The sequence below is a fragment of the Denticeps clupeoides genome, chromosome 6 (genome assembly GCF_900700375.1).
Source record: "Denticeps clupeoides chromosome 6, fDenClu1.1, whole genome shotgun sequence".
Classification (NCBI taxonomy): Eukaryota; Metazoa; Chordata; class Actinopteri; order Clupeiformes; family Denticipitidae; genus Denticeps; species Denticeps clupeoides.
This window is the reverse complement of record NC_041712.1, coordinates 8359451-8379102: the sequence shown is the minus strand read 5'-3', so window position 1 is coordinate 8379102 and position 19652 is coordinate 8359451. Positions and strand designations below refer to the sequence as shown.

General features: G+C 45.2%; 2 protein-coding genes across 5 annotated transcripts; one reads left to right on the top strand and one right to left on the bottom strand.

Annotated features, from left to right (window-relative positions):
- Nucleotides 1–19: 19 nt before the first annotated feature.
- Nucleotides 20–8350, top strand: LOC114792442 (pterin-4-alpha-carbinolamine dehydratase 2). 2 transcript variants are annotated; one of them, XM_028983558.1, is made up of 4 exons: nucleotides 20–310; nucleotides 1666–1797; nucleotides 7504–7584; nucleotides 8153–8350. In XM_028983558.1, exons 1-4 carry the CDS (start codon nucleotides 212–214, stop codon nucleotides 8246–8248), a joined length of 408 nt encoding a protein of 135 aa, XP_028839391.1. In that variant the 5' UTR covers nucleotides 20–211; the 3' UTR covers nucleotides 8249–8350. The 2 variants fall into 2 exon arrangements, with proteins under 2 accessions (XP_028839391.1, XP_028839392.1); XM_028983559.1 differs by lacking the exon at nucleotides 7504–7584.
- A 3991-nt stretch (nucleotides 8351–12341) lies between these two features.
- Nucleotides 12342–18990, bottom strand: pitx1 (paired-like homeodomain 1). Of its 3 annotated transcripts, XM_028983198.1 has the most exons (5): nucleotides 18852–18990; nucleotides 17796–17847; nucleotides 15698–15835; nucleotides 15174–15376; nucleotides 12342–13453 (listed from the first exon to the last, which is right to left on the bottom strand). In XM_028983198.1, exons 2-5 carry the CDS (start codon nucleotides 17836–17838, stop codon nucleotides 12905–12907), a joined length of 933 nt encoding a protein of 310 aa, XP_028839031.1. In that variant the 5' UTR covers nucleotides 17839–17847; nucleotides 18852–18990; the 3' UTR covers nucleotides 12342–12904. The 3 variants fall into 3 exon arrangements, with proteins under 3 accessions (XP_028839031.1, XP_028839033.1, XP_028839032.1); XM_028983200.1 differs by lacking the exon at nucleotides 15698–15835; XM_028983199.1 differs by lacking the exons at nucleotides 17796–17847; nucleotides 18852–18990 and adding an exon at nucleotides 15915–16035.
- Nucleotides 18991–19652: the final 662 nt, after the last annotated feature.

Genomic DNA, 19652 nt, shown 5'->3' with positions numbered 1-19652 from the left:
GTTTGTAGTTCAGGCCACAATTACGCAAGAAAAACAGGGGATTAAACGCTCACATGTAAACTCTTGTTAACGCGCGGTTGGCCGGAAGTCACCCGGTCATTTTTGTTCAGCGTACCCGGGCCGTTTTAAGTCATCGGCGTTTCCCGTCAGGCGGTTTTTCAGACGCCTTCGCCTGGGAGGGTCTGCGGTTGATGAACGCGCGATTCGGGTTATGGGGTGGTTAATGTTTACTGGTAGGCCTGGTCGCCTATGCCCAAACGTTTTTGGTAAACTGGGCAGTGGCGTTTTGCCCGCGCTTTCCGCTGAAATGGTAAGACTTGTTTGCTTTGTTCAGGGCTCGTGCAGATTTTCACGCAGCTGTAAGAGTGACAGGACGCAGTTGTTGCACGGATAGACCATGATGCATCAGTGGGGGGCTCACGTCCAACCTGATGGTCAATAAGCTCTAGTTTATGCCATCCGAAGTAAATGCACATCTTGTACAGGCAGTATTAGCTTTGGCGTTAGCAGCTCTGCTCGCACACAGACCTCGTAATTCCGGTTAAAATGTAACACGTGGTGAGGCGCGCGATGTAAACACGTCGTTTGGCGCCACCTTGTGGACAACGTTAGATCTGTAGCAGTCCTTGTAAACAGGCGTTAGGTGTTATCCCTAAGAACAGGTGTTATCCCTAAGAAAAAAGTGAAAAAAGTGAAGTGATTGTCACATGTGATACACAGCAGCACAGCACACGGTGCACACAGTGAAATTTTCCCTCTGCATTTAACCCATCACCCTGAGGGAGCAGTGGGCAGCCATGACAGGCGCCCGGGAAGCAGTACATGGAGATGGTGCTCTGCTCAGTGGCATATCAGTGACACCTTGGCAGATCGGGATTCAAACTGGCAACCTTCTGATTACGGGGCCGCTTCCTTAACCGCTAGGGCACCACTGCCCCTCATTTGAGTGGCGAGTAATAATAATAAATAGCATTATGTGGAATATTAACTCAATAAACATTTAATAATTTGGTGAAGGGCTATTGCAGTACAATGTAAAATGTATCTATCTATAAGGGAATAAAATAAACATTTCACTGTGTCTCAAAACAAACCATTTGAAAAGACAAAACTCACACCAATGAACCTTTCTTGAGAACCGTGAACTCTGAGGTCATTGTCTGAGCAGTTCAAGGACCGAACAAATACAAAGGCACAAAATGGATATAATAAACCAGAATGTTATTTTATTCAAACATTTTGCAGTTAGTTTTTAACAAAAAGGCTTAGTGAAATGACAGAGGTGCTCAGTCTACCTTTCTCTTACCCAGGGATCTGAGCATTGTGAACTGTACGAACATGAACTTGAATCACCATTGAAGCAAAAAAAAAAAAAAAAAAGACATGACACGAAACAGGTTTTAATTTAACAATGTTTGTTTAGTGCACACACCGGTCACACAAATGTCTTGCTTTTGGAGCATGGGGCTTTTGGAGCATCATGGCAAAGTAGTTCTAGGATGACTGCAACAATGCTGGAACACTTCCTCTATAGATCTCTGGATCACTGAAGACTAAACCTCCATGAGAAAAATGCTGCAGCTAAAGAACGTTTATCTGTTAGAGGGTGTGTTGGTTGTGTTTTTGCGTTTCCATGCGTTTGCATGCATTTCTGTGGGATTGCAGGCCACAGGCACAAGCTGGCTGCCCCCAGCAGAGAGGCAACAGCGGCTGCTGGAGCTGAAGGCCACAGGCTGGGTGGAGCTGGAAGAGAGGGATGCTGTTTATAAGGAGCTCACATTCAAAACCTTCAACCAGGTCTGTTGACCAGTTTACCCAGACAAATTTATTTATGGATTTATTTTTATACATACATACATACATACATACATATATATATGTGTGTGTGTGTGTGTGTGTGTGTGTGTGTGTGTGTGTATATATATATATATATTAAAAGTGTATTTGCACTTTTCCACCCTGCGGTCTTTTGTTAATGTGCTTACTTATGGAAATCTTACTTTTTTCAGTTATCTATTATTTGTACTTCTTAAATACCTGTTAATGATTATATTTACATGTATATAAGGGCAGTGGTTGGAAGGTTGCCAGTACGAGTGCCTTTCATGGCTGTCCACTGCTCACCAAGGTGATGGGTTATATGCAGAGGAACTCTGCTTCTGAGAAAACAGGAAGTGTAGTTGGTTAGGATTGTTGTTGTTGGGGTTGTCTCATCTTGTGTGCTTGTTTCCAACTAGTCTGTGTTTCTTAGTAGTTTGTGATGTCATCAGATTTTGACACATGTCCTCAATGTAGATAATGAGTTAAGCAAATGAGGCAGAAATTATATGTGATACTATAATAATCTAACATTATGTGTCTGCAGCATATCCTTGTGCAGCAATAACTGCAGCTAAATGTTTCCATTTGTTCTGTAAATGAGCCAGAAAGATTTTTTGCATTGTAGCCACATTTCTTAAACAAATCATGAAAGGTTTGAATCACATTTTTCTGATGTTTAACGCGAGCCCACCACACAGTCAAATGTAAATGTAGTAGTTGGCCCTGCACTGTTGAGTTAATGGTGATCGGTGACTGGTGGTGGTCGTCTGGCTGGAGTGTAGATTTGTTTCGGAGGGATCTAGAGAGACACTCACAGCTCCATTACTGTCAGATGCACACAAATTGTGGCCTGATGGGATGCAGGTGCGGGTCCTGGCAGTGGTCTGTCTGTCTGTCTGTCCGTCTGTGTGGCCCACTGTTCCCTCTGGAATAAAAAATAAATCGTGAGAAGAAGGTATTTTGGTTGAGAACAAGAGCAGCGATGGACCTGCAGGTTAAAGTCATTGTTTTGTTCTCAGTTCTTTCATGTTAAATCGCAGTGTTTTTGGGGGTGTAATAGTCACTATTGTTAAATAAACCACACTGTCCACGGTTCCGATTGAGTTTTTGTTTTTTTTTTGCTATAATTTGTTCAATGAAATTTTGATGTTTTTTGAAGCAGCAAGTCCACAAGGTGAACGTGCTGCACGCCAGTGATCTCCAACCTTTATTGCACCATGATAGGAGCCCAATATTTTTTTTTCACCCATTTTAGCTTAAAGGTTTAAACTGCAATAAGGCGGTTCTCTGGAAAATGAAACCTAAATGCTAAAAAAAAAATCTGTAATATTTGCACTTTTACTTAGATTATATGGAACATAATTTTATTTCAATGTATTTAAAGAAACTGAACGTTTGGCAGACATTTGAAACACTGTTACCTCTCATGGTTTAAAAGTTTTACTAATTTCAATGAAATTCCAAACAGATTAATACAATGATCACACCTTACTTTCCAATGTCTGCCATTTCTGACACCTTCCTTGTATTATTTTCTGTGAATGTGTTGGAGCTGCTTTTAATCACACTGTACATGCATATAGTGACAATAAAAGGTATTGTATTCTATTTATTGGGAATGAAAATGACACACGACATGTTCTGGAAAGAGACTGTGACAGGGACATGACCTGGTCATTTTCCGAAATATTCAATATTCATTGAAATTTAAATAACATAAATTGCCTTGTTGACCAGTGGTGTAGACCACTACTGTGTGTGTGTGTGTGTGTGTGTGTGTGGTTTCTTTGCACCTTGTCTTTTCACCCCCCTCCCCTGCGGCGCATGTGTCAGGGTCAATTTCAATGACAGGCTGCAGAGGCCTGCTTGGCAGCGATTGAGCCTTCAGTTCGAATGATTTCTTTCACAAACAATCAAATTGGTTAAAATGTTTCATGTGCCACAAAAACCACTAACTAGCCCATCATTCCACCCGCTCACTCCCTCTTTTTCTAGCTCTCGCTTTTTTTTTTTTCCTTCCATTCTGTCTGTGTGCATGTTACACTCAAACTGGAAGATGTTTTTCCAATTTCACATCTCCGCCGTTCTTTCTGATTCATCTCTAGCCGCTTTTCTCAGTTTTCCCCTCCCTCTGTCATTTGGGTTTGGCTTTTTTTTTTTTTTTGGGCAGTAAATTGAAGTGAAGAGTGACACGCTGGATCTGTTCCATCCTCTGCTCATCTGTGCCAGTGCCAGCAGGAGAAACCGGATCCTTGCTCCCCTTCTCCAGAGCTGCGGTGGAGCCGACAGCAGCGAAGAGCAACTCTCGCGCTGAGCCTCAAGAGGGCGCGGCCAGCCACGCTTCTTGCTCCAGCGAGGATGAGGAAGTTTGGCGACTCGTCTCAGTAAATCAGAACGAGACGAGCAGATAAATATCAGGCCTGAGTGTAGACCCTGCCCGAAGGTGTCCGGAGTCGCAGTCGGCCGCCCCGTCTTTGTGACAAGACGCCCCTAATCGGTTCTGAATGCTTGAACCTTCCATTGTGGAGCAGGCGCTGGCTGTCGTGATTCCAAGGGGCTTGGTTTTCCCCGAATTGGCGGTATCGTGTTTCAGCTCGCGCTCTGATGTGAAACGCGGGGACTGCAGTGTAACCGAAGAACGACACCCGGCCCCTGTGCCGGTGCCAGCGCTGTTCCCCTCTCAGACATCATCTCACAGGAATGGGATGGGTGGGAAAGCCGCCTCCTCTTTAGCACCTCTTCACGCTCCCTCTAGGCCAGATGTGCGTGTTCATTTGTGGGTCAGGAAGATCAATTGCTCCAAGTGGTAACGTAAATACTACTTGTGTTTTATTGCCGCCTCCACTTGTAAGGTACTTCTTTTTTTTTTATATATATATAAATGTCTCTCACTCACTCTCCATAACCCAGGAATATTCCTGCCAGAGCCCATCCCAGGACATTGGGTGCAGGGCAGGGACTCACACCTATTGACAATTTAGTCGGCAATCCACCCAGTGTACGTGCGTTTGGAGTTCAGAAGGAAACCGGAGAACACGGAGGAAACCCGTTTTTTTTTTTTTTTTTAAGGGTTCGAGCACACGCACACTTGCCGTTCAAACTGACAAACCTCAGCGATGCGAGGCCACAAGGCTACCTGCCATATAGCGCGTCGCGGTCCACACATCTGACTACCATCCCAGTACATACAATGTAAAGTCTAATAATCTCACGGGCTTTCACAGACTCGTTGCGTTCATCCTTCCTTTTGTTTCTTCGTATCGCTTTCAAATTCAAAAGACTTGAATAACCGCTGGGAACAATTTTATTTAACTTTTTTTTTTTGTCAGCGATGTCCTGCTGGCTTCTGTACCAATTTGGGTTCGTTTTTATGTTGAATGCTTGATTTTAAATCTAGTTCTGCCCAGGGCTTGAAAAGAAAAGCCTCGTTTTATAAGATGAAAAGTTGTGGAATGTTAACATTTGTAGGAAATGATGTCCCTAGCGGGATGGTAACTGTGTTGTGATTTTATAGGAAAAGCATCTGAATAATGGTCTGTGCTTGTAAAGGGATGAGATTGGAAATGCTGTTAATTGGAGGATGAGCGATGAACTGGACTTCACACTTCTTGGACCAGTAAGGCCTGGAGAGTGGCCATATGAAACTGGAGGAGATGATAAAGATAGATGCCCTGCAGGGAGAACAGAACAGTCATTTGCCTTATTTGCTGGGTGGAGGTCAGCGATGCTCCAACAGGGACAGTCTCCCCCTGGAGACACTCAGGGTTAAGTGTCCTGCTCAGAGACACAATGGTAGTAAGCAGGATTTGAACCTGGGTCTCCTAGTTCATAGGCGAGTGTGTTACCCACTAGGCTAATACCACCCTTAATACACATGTAATATTAATTACTAAAGATTGACCTAGAAATACGCTTTTCCTGGATAATGCTACTGGTGTTGCCCAGTCTCTAGAACCACTGCAGTCCTTATTAAAATATTATTATATTTACAGTAAGACACGACTACTTTGACCCTCATAATTCCATGGTGCTCTCGAAATATGTGTTTGTTCAGAGACATGTAATATTAATTTAAGCAGCGTGACCCCACTGTAAGTATGTTGTTGGTGGACATGTTGTGTGTGTTTTGTGTGTGTTTATCAGAAGAAGGTGTGCTTGGTGAAGAATATACTCAAGCTGCTGGAGCTGGAACCAGGAATCACAGAGGCCGACTGGACACAGTGTGCCAAGTGGAGAAGAGTGTGTGTGTGTGTGTGTGTGTGTGTGTGTGTGTCCCTGTCGGTCCGCCTGTGGAGGTCCTGGCTGAGTACTTGGACATCTCTAAGCCCCTCTCAATTGTACAACGGAAAACCAATCTGTAAATAACAGGCGTGTGTGTGTGTGTGTGTGTGTGTGTGTGTTTGAGGCTGCCGCTAAAGAGGAAGCGCTGCTCCGATGTCAGAGCGCCTCGTCCAGCGTTTTTTGACAATCATGCTGTAATCACCCATAATGCTGCAGGAGTGGGCGGGGGAGAGCAGACGATTGGCCCGGTGGTTCTGATTATTCCAGCCACGAGTCTGCCTTGTGTCACGCCAAATTTCTGGAGACTGACAGCTGAAGTGAGTGTGTGTGTGTGTGTGTGTGTATAAGCCTAAAAATTGGTCATAGTTTAAAGTCAAGCCATTCAAGAGTGGCCCTTGCACTTTTCATTTCCTCGTCCAGACTGGTCGAACAATACCGTGATGTGAAACCTTGGTTTGCAGGGTGTGAGGATGAGGGACAAAACCAGGCGGGGGGACAGGAGCTTTATCTTTGACGGTCGGGTTGACCTCCTGCTTTGTCTTGGAGCAGAGGTTTTTCACCACGGCCGGCCATTTAATAATGGCCAGCGCGCCTGAAGAAAGTTGAGGAGAAGCAGGCTGCGGCCCTAATAGGTGGCCGGGTCGAGTTGCAGGAATATGGCAATTACTTAAATTGATCAGGAGATCGCGGGGGCCTGATTTGATCAAAACGTCCGATCGTGTTACATCACGCGGCTCGTCTAATTGGCTAGAAGGCGGCACGGGCCCAGCATGCGCTCCACTGGCCTGTAATTGGCTGCGGGCTCGACCGAAGGTGAACACTGCGACAGATTTGTGCTGCGGAGAGGGGGCAGGAACAAGGCCGGCTCAGACGATTTAATTAGCAGAGGAAGCATTTAGGGGCTTAATTGAGATTGCAGGGGAAATTGCTGTAGAACGGCCTGACTGGGCGAAGGGGTTCCAGCAGCTTTTGGACCTAATTAGTGACCCCCCCCCCACCCCCCCACCCCTCCCTACCTGGTTAGATGCTGATTGGAGTAACCAGGAACGACAAAAAGTTTGTATGCATGTATGTGTGCTCACATCCATTAGCAGATTTGCTGTCACTACCAACATACAACTGAAAATGTCACACAGGCGTGAAGGAAGGAGGTTCCTTTCACTCCCTGATGCAGCACGGCCATTAAAAAGAACTGCATACAGGTAGCGGAGGGTCTGATTATTGCACTGGAAAGAGACATTTCGGGGAATTTGTTTTATTTATTATGACATCCAACTCAGAAATGTGCATCTTGGCAAAATAAAGTCTCAAATGTGTTAAACTTCACAAACTCACCAACCCGAACCCCTCTCCACCCCCACCCCTCTCTTCTGTTTTTTTTATATTTTTTTTTGGACTCAGGCGTTTGGCTTCATGTCTCGAGTGGCGCTGCAGGCGGAGAGGATGAACCATCACCCTGAGTGGTTCAATGTTTATAACAAGGTGTGTGTGAGTGAGTGAAGAGGGATTCTGTAGGAAGGGAGTGTGTGTGTGTGTGTGTGTGTGTGTGTGTGTGTGTGTGTGTGTGTGAAAGAGAGAGAGCGCAGTAAAGGGTAAGTTGCACAGCTGGCTGTAGGAAGCCTCTCTGGGGCTTGCAGTCCTCCAGCAGAAAGAACCAGGAATAAAGCTGGGGAAGGGAATCCTGGCATTTTACCGACTCCCCTGCAAGTGGTTGCGTCTCCCGTTTGCCTCGTCTCTCAGGCTCTGCTGCAAATAAGTGCCAGTAGCCCTGGATGACAAAGCGAGTGTGTAAATCTGTGCAGAGGGAGAGTGGCTGTGTGTTTGCACAGTTTGGAATTCAGCCTTTAATCCAGTCTTTATGAAAACCACTGCAGGACGGGGCAGGTTCTGGGCTCTCAGGCCTTTTTTCCATCATGTTGCACACACACACCCACCCACACACACACACACACACACACTCAGGTACATAATGAATTGGATGTGGTGGCTTAAGGTGGTGTTCCAGGGGAAATTCTCCTTTTATTGACTGGATTTCCCATCCGTCCCGCAGGTCCAGATTACTCTAACTACGCACAGTTGCGGAGGACTGTCCGAGAAAGACGTCACTCTGGCCAAGTTCATCGATCAAGTGGCCCTGACGATGTAGTGCAGCGGAGCGCTGACCTCCTTCTGTGGGCCCAGACACCTTCTTCTACTTTAGAACCATTATTATTTCAGAGCATTTTAATAAAAAAAAAAGTCAAAAACACACTTGTGTTATGCCATTCCACTTTGGGTGCCAAAATCTGATATTTTTATACCTTCTACCATGCACTAATATGTGTTATAATAATTAGAAAAAAACTAAATTAAATAGAATGCAGGTCATTTTTTTAAAGCAATTTCCTTCGGAAGCAATCTTTTTTTCATTATGATTTCTGATTCTGGTTTTTGTTGAGGTACCACTTTTCAAGTGTTACCTTAATAAGAATTTATATTTGATGTCATTTGTCATTCCTCCTTTTTTCAGAATCAGTAAATCAAAGCTTTTCAGAAAATATGTGTACAACTAAAATAGACACTATTTAATATCTCATAATAACCAAACCTACTTATATACCCATATCTAATTCAAACTAGACTAGCTGTGCATTATTATGTTTGAACAGATTAGTTCTCTGTTCTGTGCTATGAAGTGTTGGAATTTGTCATGCTTTGTTCCCTCCAACCCCTGAAATGGGACCGTCATTTCACCAAAGATCTCCGCAGTTCTGCCTGTCTGCTCACGGGTGAACCTGAGTTTATGGTCACAGGCGCTTATCTGGTCATTCTTTTTCTTTGCATGTTCATTCTGCAGTGATGGTAAGGCGACCGCACTGTTAATAGTGCTGTCTGTATTGTTGGTTTATTGTTTTGTGTGTGTGTGTTATTCAATTCTCTTATCTCATTTTCTACTTCTTCACTGCAGTTTCATCTTCTTTATACTTAATTACCCTCATCATAGCACTCAGACTGTAATCTCTTTGTTTGTTAATAGTAGTTTGCTGCAATGCCCACATGTCCAGGTGCGACCTGACCAGAGTCAACATGTCCTGCATCAGCTGATCCTTACCGCTTGCGGGTGTAGAAAACCCCACCCAGCTCACGCTAATCCTGTCTGCTGTCGGCTGGGGCTGGTGAGGGAGGGGGGGGGGTAAGTGGATGTGGAGGAGGACCCCCCCCCCCCCCCCCCCCCACACACACACACACAATCTGTCTCTCAATGGAAAAATAATAATTCTTAGAAACATAAATGTCAGGCCCGGGAATACATGAGGTGGGAGTGTGTCTGGAGTTGCTCTCGGTAGCTGCCGTGGTTGTGTGTGTGTGTGTGTGTGTGTGTGTGTGTGTGAATTGCAGTATATTGTATTTTTAATCCTCTGTGAAATTTCACCAGACATTTGGGGTGGTTAAAGACTGTGTGTGTGTGTGTGTTTTAGAGGGTAAGTGAGTAAGTGCAATGGAGGGCTTCTCTGGGTCATTTGATCTCAGAGAATAAAGATAACAAGGTCACAAAGAGCAGACTTAAGCCTTCTTAGACACACACGCACACACACATTTGAAGGACCAATGCCAGTAGTGTTGTCCGGGCTGTGCTACAGCTGTCTGGGTTGTCATGCCCTGACGTCAGAGGCACTTCCATGTAATTACTCCATAGTATTTTTTTTGCAAACACCCATCTGATCATTTGACTTTTGTATTTGCTTGAGGGTGAATGGCAAATGAAGTCATTTCAGTTAGAGGGACGTTGAAGTGCCAAAACATTAACACTGGCACTGTGATAAATCTAGAAATATTTCACGTGTTCATATAAATTGACATAATTATTGAAGCTGCGTTTTGTTTACGTCCTGCGTGAGTTTGACTTTTGACATGGAAACATATGACGCATTTTTGGGAAAATGGTGCGCCTGCGCTGTTTAAAGCAGGGTGGCACGTCTGTGTTCCGCTGAGGAACCTTGGGTCGTGCACTTATTTAGTACAAGGTTCCCAGCTCAGACCTTTGTGTGTTCCACCTGGCTGGACTCGGGACCAGCGTGGTGTAGAGCAGGGAGGGGGACCAAAAATGCTAAATGAGGGTCAACCCAAAAAAGGTGCACCGAGTGGACCAGGGTTGGTGACCATGATATGGATTCTACTGTGACATGTCGCTGCTCGTTGGTAACGCTGTGTTTAAAAAAAAAACGGAAAGGTTTGCGGAGCACGATATGGCAGGGTGTTCTGATGTTCTCTGGTGGGACCAGCCTAGAAAAAAAATGAAGTTATCAGAATAAATTTGGAGTCATGGAAGTTCTCTAACGACAGCATCCATCCACAGAGGGAAATGTTTTGATGGGAACGCAGGAGAACTTCTGATACACCGGTAGTCAGTACTGCTCTGTGTTCATGCGAAATCATCACACACACACACACTTCATAAGCATAAGATTACCCAGGACGCAACACCAGCCGAATAAGATTATTGCCATTTATTTAATGCTTTTTGTTGGTTTGTTTCCGGAATTTCCATATCGGAATCTTCTTTTTATTGTGCTGCCTGACAGAAATGATGTAAAATGTCACCAGTGTTCAGATATTCTGATTTCAGAGATACTGCATGTTTAATAAGATGTGATTGACCAGAACCAGCTAAACTGGGCAGAAAGTTAAAGGTCAACCAGGGTCATGCCGTCCGCATGCGTGCCGCAGGAATGACGTCAGACTGGATTTATATGCAGTTTACGTATTTTTTTCCAGCCCGGTAACGAGCACCCCACCTCTCACCCTCTCTAACGCCGTCTCACTGTCAGACGCGGACCGGGTTCGAGCTCGTAAATCCGCGGTCAGTCACGTGATTATTTATCCCCGCTAATGAGGAAAATGAGGCGCTTTTAACGAGCCGCCAGGCCGCCCACGCTGATAGATGGGTGCCGGCACCCTTCCTCGGGGGAGGAGGAGGAGGAGGGTGGGTGGGTGTTACGCGTTTGATCTCGTTTTATTTTAAAAAAATGCGCTCATTACGTAAAAGCGTTCGCGTTCGTATCTCGTGCAGCACAATTAGCCTTTAATGGCTGCATTCATTTTTGTGTGTGTGTGTGTGTTTAAATAACGATGCATGCTGTAGAATATGTATTTCGTCCTCTTGCTTATTTTTAAACAATAAAATCTGTAGCTTAAAAAAAAAACTCGATTAGAGAACAACGAATGGGGACAAAAAAAAATAAATACGATAAATATAGAGAATAATAATAATATGAATAATAATAGTGCGTTAGCGTGTGGTGCGAGCGTGTTGGGGGGTGGCGGACCCCCCCGCCCCGCTGAAGTGGGGACCATTACGCGTCCTTGAAAGCGCGTAAACACGGCGACTATTGTTTCTTATCCTAAGTGATTTGAACGTCAAACAGCATACATCACGTTTTGAAAATGTTTGACCCGAGATGCGCGCCGTCGGGCTGCGAGCGGCCCTCGGACCGGGGGGGGGGGCCTGGGAGGGGGTCACTTCAAATATTTACACGTCATAAAGGCCCGGTGCGAACTTTGGCCTTCGGCCCTCGTCCCAGATCCGAATAAACGTTCACATTGATGAAGCATTTTCACAGTAGCAAATCCAAACCTCTAATAATGTTCTGAAATAATTTCAAATCCTAAAAAAAAAAACCCGAACCGGTCCCGTTTCTCTCTTTTCTAGACGGGATTTGACGTCCCCGGATAATAAAAGGGGGACAGATGGCCGCAGGAATGGTTTGTTGAGAGAGTCGGCTGAGTTAGATGGCATGTGGGACACACAGTCCCAATTATCGCCAGATTAATCGCGCAGTAACGGCCTTTCAGATTAAATCGGCGCCACGGCGCACACCGACGAACTGGGTCTTCTTTTTCTCAGCCACGCAGATTGCGCGTAAAAATAAAATAAAAGAAAAAAAAAAAAAGCAAAGAATCGTTCATACGAAGACTCATTTAACCAAAGTTCAGTCCGATAAATTCATTACCATTTGTACATTTTTCCAGTTAATTATTTGAATAACAGAACATATATTTAGCGGGAATTATAATTATTCTTTTACATTCTCGTCTTAATCTTATATTTGATTAAATAATTTGTTTTATGTTTTTTTTTATATTTAAAAAAAGACATATATGAAACTATGAATACGCTTAAAGTCTAATTTTGTTCTCTTGTCTTCTTCGTATGTTACGAACTGAGTAAGAAACGTGTCTCCCGAAATAGAAGTGTGAACTGAAGCTTTCCGCGTTACTTTTATTCAAACAATATTAAGATAAACACTGGAATATGCTCAAGCACCGCTGGGTACAGGATAAAGGACGCGCCCGGGTCTGCTGCTGTACAGAACATTCACGAAAAGAAGAAGAAAAGACTTTGCACTGGAGATAAGCATGCGATATTATCTATTACAGCAAACAAATAAACAGCGACGACGACAAGGACAACGACGACAAGGAATCCATATTGGGGCGGGGGCGGGTCGTTTACTGTATACGGACCAATAGAAACGCTCCTTATCTGACCTCCCATTGGACACTCGGGACTTGTTCGGGGATGCATACAGTCTCCGACGTCCTAATTAAATATATCTGGGTCACGTGGTCCTGCGTAAAGTTACGTACAGCGTCTTCATCGCGCCGAGGTCCGACTCAATCCATCCGATGCTCTTTTTTTTTTTCAGGTTTATAAAACGAACATAATCGACACTAATCCAGTCGTCTCTGGTTCAAGGCCCCGCCCCGCCCCGAACGCCCCGCCCCCCAAGCCCGGCGCGGCCGCGCGCACAGGGCTAGCTGGTCAACTGTTGTACTGGCACGCGTTGAGACTAGATCCGGGACTCTGCAGGCCGCTGTAGCTGAAGGTGGGGTGCTGCTTGGACTTCAGTCTCAGGGTGGCCAGGCCGGAGTTGCACGTGTCCCTGTAGACGCTGTAGGGGGAGGAGGGGGGTGCGTACGGGCACGCGGACGAGGGCATCGCCGCGTTGATGGACGGGCTGCCGATGCCGTTCAGGTTGCCGATGTTGTTCAGGCCCGCGGTGGGCATGCCGGGCACGGCCGAGTGCGCCATGCCCGACGCCATGCTCATGGAGGAGATGGTGCTGGGCGCGGAGAAGACGGACTGGGAGGTGAGGGGGCTCATGGAGTTGAAGAAGGTGAAGTTCTTGGTGGAGAGCGGCGCGGGCGCCAGGCCCTTGTTGGTCCAGTTGTTGTAGGTGTAGGCCGGGTACATGTCGTCGTAGGGCTGCATCAGGCCGCTGAACTGCGGCAGGTAGCTGTTCTTGCACAGGTCCATCTGCTGGTTGCGCTCGCGCTTCCGCCACTTCGCCCTGCGGTTCTTGAACCAAACCTGGCGACCAACAAGAAGCCTTTAATACAGATCTCGTCAAGACCAGCATCAGTAGCAGTGCACAGACACAGACACAATATTAACTTTCATAAAGCCATGGATTTGTATCCATAAATTAGATCCTAAAGTTGATTAAAAGCAGGCTAATTAATGTTAAGATTAAGAAAAATGTTATTAATACAGCAGGAAATTCATTTACATGCACAGTGCAAACAGAGCAGAAGCAAAAAAGAACCTATAGATAAGAAGAAAAAAAACCCAGAGCAACCAATATAAAGTGCAGATAAAAACTCTATCAAGGTATGTACATTTGTGGCATTTATGGCCTAAAGTGTCATACAATAACAGGATGAGGCAGGTGAAGTAATATCAGTAGAATATGGATAATAAGTATAGAATAAGTATAGAATAAGTAGAATAAGTAAAGTGAGGTTTTAGTTAATCGCTGCACTACGCGATACTGTGTGACAGCCTCGGGTCAGTTCTGCACCTCGGAGCCGCTGCGGAGACCAGTCAGGGCCTAGTGGATCGCACAAGATGCATCCTCTCCCAGAACATGTGACATTAATAAAAGCATTAAAACCTTGGTGATCCTCGGGTTAGTGTAATCAAATTTCACTGTAAATAAAGTTGCCATGTAGTTTTTTTTTTTTAAACCTGCCATTTTGATGGTCGCTTGTCCACATGCGGTGCAGAAATGAAGAGGAAAGCTGCCCCTCACAGTACAATTTATGTCCAATTTTAATAGGCATTATAATAAATCACTGCATTAGAGAAATGATCAAACATTGTTGAGTGCCTGATCGAAAATTCATGCAGGGTTAAACTTTAAATTAAACTTTGAAATAATGATACTGGATGCCGGGATAGGGATGTTATATCACACCCTATTCAGTACACCCTGAATTAACATCACAAAACATTAATTACAAGTAGGGGCTTGAATTGGATCACATGATACGTGGCTCACGATACGATTATATATTGATATATTGTGATTCTGTACATATTTCCATATTCTACAGCTCACTGACAATGTAAAAACGGAGCTGGTAATTAAGATGTCGTGTACGATCTGGGTGCATCATAGTACGTTAAAAATTCAGCCAAAACATCATAACCCAGCAATGACTTTTGGACTAAATTCGCATACAAAAATTATCGATATTTGATGTCCCCGTTTCGATACAATATCACCACGTAAAGTGCTGTATCGATATGTTCTTACGCCCCTAATTACAAGGGGGTCGCGGATCTGCCCCCCGTTCGGATGTAGCGCGGAACGCGGAGGAATATCGCTTCGTCACGGCGCCTGCGCGCCGATAAATAGTCCGCACGGACGCGAGGGGTGTCGGATTCGGTCCTTTAACCCTGGCGCGGTGGTCGGGGGCGAACACGGGACGACTGTTCTTTGCGAGAAAAAAAATGAGCTAAAAGGTAAAACGGCACCAACTTGAATCATGTGCATCATTTTTCGTTTGGAAAGGAGTCCCTGACACACAGGTCGTATTAATTATGTCGAGCAATATTTCCCTAGTTGGTTGTTCCCGCAGGACACGATCACAGACACACTTTTACTCTTTTTTTGTTAAAGGCCCGAACAAAAAAAAAAGAATAAAAAAAAAATACCGTTTGCGTCGTTATGAGGAACGTTTGCGCCCATATGCAGAATTAAAAAAAAAAAGAACCCCGTGGTTTTGGTGAACGAATTTCCACCTACCCGGACCCTGGCCTCGGTCAGGTTCGTCCACACCGCGATCTCCTCCCGCGTGGACATGTCGGGGTAGCGGTTCCGCTGGAACGTGGCCTCCAGCTCCTGCAGCTGCTGGCTGGTGAAGTGCGTCCTCTGCCGCCGCTGCTTCTTCTTCTTCGGGTCGTCGGCGTGGCCCTCCTCGGCCCGCGGCTCCGCGCTCCTCTCCTTGTCTGGAGGGGGGGACAGAAGTCGCGCACGGGTTCGTGAGTCGCGCACCGACACCGCGACGTCGTGTCTACCGCGACGGAGCCCGCGCGCGATGCGGCGGTGATTTGACGTTATTTCGTGCCGTTCTTCTAGACGCCATTTTGGCTCATTCTGGCACGTTCGTGTCTATTCGTGTGTAAATGGAGACAGTAAACGCGCAGTAATAACGCGGCCGGTCGTGGTTTAGGGGAGCGGCGGCTGTGCGGCGCGGCTGCGCAGGTCGGGGCGCGCATCGGATGGAGGGATGAAGGAAGGAGGGAGGAAGGAGGGAGGGAAGCGGCTACCTGCGATCTCTGCGTCGGAAGAGTCGCAGCTCGAGTTGTCGCCGCCGCCCGGAGCCCTCGCCAGGTGGAAGGTGGAGGTCATGTCGCGCGTGGGCGCCAGTCTCGCGGGCTCGGCGAGTCTCTCCAAATTCATCAGACCTTGGAGGGAAAAGAGTGACGGCGGCGTGGGGTTAAAAAAAAAAAAAAAAAGAAAATTAAAATGAAAAAGGAATAAAACCGAGTGTTATTCCGCTCGCGCCCCGCGCGCGTCGCCGACAGCCATCGGGCGGGAGGTTTGCGCGAAGCCGAGACCGCGGGAGATCGCGCTGGGAATCCGGTTTTCCCGGGACGCGGAGGCGAAGTGGCGGACAGAGGCGCGCGCCGCGTGGACACGCCCTCCTCTCCACCGGGACGCGCGTGGGCCCCGCCCACTCGGGGCGGCCGCCGGGAGAGCGCGGGTCCGACAAGTCGGGACAGAACTATATGTGTGTGTGTGTGTGTGTGTGTGTGTGTGTATATATATATATATATCACGTCTAATATAACTCATTAATATCTAACACGGGACCACGCACAGCGTGAATCTCGAGGTCAGCTGCAAAACAAACGCGAGATCGTGAAAAGTATTCGTATTGATCGTGCAGCCGAGTCGAACAATAACTAAAAGGAACGTTCGAGAGTGTTGCGATTTGAACCCTGGAACAGAATTAAAACGATATTTCTACACAGTTCTACATTTAACGAGTAATGACGAGGGTCGTGATGAAGCTACGGTCCGTTTGTGACTAGAATCGTATCAATGTTCATCATCATCATCATGATAATGAAGAAGATGAAGAAGATGCTGCTGGTGATGATGACTGACAGGTCTGCAGACCCCACACCTCCAGCAGAAATGTCATCGCGTCGAGGCCGAAAAACGTCACGTCATTCCGGTTCCCGCCACCTACACCGGCCGCAACATATTACCACACACACACACACACACACACACACACACACACACACACACACACACACACACACACAGGCAAGCCATGATAGATGGAAACCATTAATTTCGACTTTGACGAGTAGTCGCGGAATTACAATGAATCGATGTTAATTTTAACCATCTAGTTTATTTCTGCGCATCTAGTGGGTGGTGGGTGGAGGTGGGTGGAGCTGCTCTCACCCGTTCTGGTCACTTGTTCTGGTTACTACCCCGCTGTAATGTGATAATGTGATATCACTCACCAGCATGGCATAATAATAATAATAATTATTATTATTAATAACAACAATCGTTTAAATTATTTACTACCGAAGAAAAAGGGCAATCCGTGGTCCACGAGACCCTCCAGATCCCGCTCACCGAGGATCCTGGAATACCGGAAGTTATTTTCGACAGAACGCTAGTTTTACTTCTTAATTCATTTTCTTTCTTTCTTTCTTTCTTTCTTTCTTTCTTTCTTTCTTTCTTTCTTTCTTTCTTTCTTTCTTTCTTTCTTTCTTTCTTTATTTTAATAAATGTCAGTATGTAGCGGTACGTGTACGTGCTACGGTGGATAATTAAAGCCAAGCATCGAATCCAGCATATTTCCATCCGCCAGCTCGCTCACGTTCATGCATTTAATATTAAATCATCCTGATGAGATCACGTGCTTTTTAGCGCCATGATTTGCGGTTTTATGATGCTCTCATGCTCTAACTGATGCTTTTTCACAACACCGGTTTCCAGTTATGATTCAGCGATATGATTCAGAATAAACTAAATGTTCCAATGGTTCTGATAAATTCTAATATTTCAGTTATTAGCGGAAGAGTAATGCGCGACCTGATATTTAGTTCCAAAAATATAAATTATCTCAATAATTTCAAAATTATGAAATTCTCATAATAATTATTTACGAGATACATGTCTTTTTTTTTATAATTAAATAAATCGATGAATAATTTTTGTCGATTCCTGAACGAGGCTGTCTTTACGATGCAGTTTTCTTTCGGGATATACAGACAGCAGATCTACAGCCGCAACACGTAGATCTTTATAAAATTCAATAGAACAGTAATAAAGACAACAAAACAAAGACAACAGATTTGTGAACGACTACGCCGACTGAAGAGAGAAGTGACCAACCTGATTCTCCGGAAATCACATTCTTGGACAGGTTCAGTTCCATCCCAAATACCTGCAAAGCAACCGAATACAAACGGTTTTGAAACGTTATTTATATACACATATAATATATATATATATATTTTTTTTTACTTTTAACACCCGCCATTTATAAAGCCAAATGCAAGCGAATCCATTCAAGCGGCATTTACAATATATACACATTTGTATTGTTAGCTCATGAACACATAAACATTCTTCATTTTTATCATCGGTCGTCACTTGTAATTACGATTCTATTGAACTGCTTTTTAATGTCTACATTAACATTGCTGTATTAAATACATCCTGCTCCGTTTATTATTTAGAATGTTCTGGGTGCTTGTGATGAGTTGTCTGCGAGTTATGTCAGTTTCACCGCACTGTTCTTTTACTCCACTTTTACAGTGATTTTATTTTACTCTACTTTTACAGTGCTGTTCTTTTACTTTACTTTTACAGTACTGTTCTTTTACTCTACTTTACTACCGCACCGTTCTAATATTTCACATCTTGAACCGAACTGACCCACAGAGGACCTGTTGTGCGCGTTAATATGTTCAGGTTCTGCACGGGCCTTATTACGGGTGTATTACGGGCTTATTACGGGTTTAGGGCCTTTCGGGAACCCCTCTCATCTCAGCAGAGTTTAAGTTCATAATAAACCGTCCATCCAAACACACACACACTAGAACAGGGTCTCGAAGGAGGCGAGCTCCTTGCTGCAGGCCTGCTGCTGCTGGACCAGGAGACGCATCTACTGCAGCTTGTCCTCTGTCTTTATGTCCAGTGTCTACTGTCCTTTTTTGGTGTATACTGTGTGTATATTGTCTGCATTGCCGTCTGTGTGTAGCATCCTGCTTCAGTGCAATGACAATAAAAAATAGAACCAAGAAAGACGCATAACGGCGGCGCGTCTCTGGCGAGGCTGCGGAGATCACGACTCTCGTCAGAGGGACGAGACGGGAGGTCATCACGGCGCACACGCACACGCACACGCACACGCACACGCACACGGCGTTCGGAAGCGTCTCTTACTGGCGCGGCGAGGTCGGGTAGAAAGGCGACGTCCCGCTCGGTGCGACTCTCCAGCCCCGCGTCACGACGCGTCCATGCGGCTGAAAAAAAAAAATATATAGATCCGGTCGCGCGCGCGCGCGAGTCCGCACGGTGTCCAAATATGTACTGCGGCGGGTCCGACTCCGCGCGCGCGCTTTTCTCCGGGCGTCCTCTCTCGCGCTCCGGTGACGTCACGGCGGCGAACTCCCCGATGGGAGCGGGAATCCGAGCCGACTTATCCAGAGTAAACGCTACGATATAATCATATAAAATCACATCGTTTATAAACAACAGGTCACGTGTCAGCCGTAAACGTGAATGTTAGTCAAATATTACAAATAAATGTGTGTGTATGTATGCATATATGCATGTACGTTAAATAGCCATATAAAATCAAATCTATTTAATTTTCTCTGTACAATCGTTTTTATCGTGTGATTTAAGTCATGAATATCATGCGAATAAATTGTCATACAAAACTATTATTCAAATTATCATACCCTTAAAAATGTTTTTTTTTCTCATCACAGTTGAGAAAAATGTATTTTGAACGCCTCTATTTAATTCCACGCGGCCAAATAATACATAATAAGTATATCGAACATATTATAATATAGAATACGTGTATTATGATAATATAAGTGTATTATGAATTTAGCTGACTGATGTGAATAGATTTATTTAGCGGGATACAGCACGTAATATCGTAAAGATGTCTGTTTTTATTCTCTATTTGTGTTGAAATTTCTTTTGTCGTCTTTTCTAGCGTTCAGTCATCGG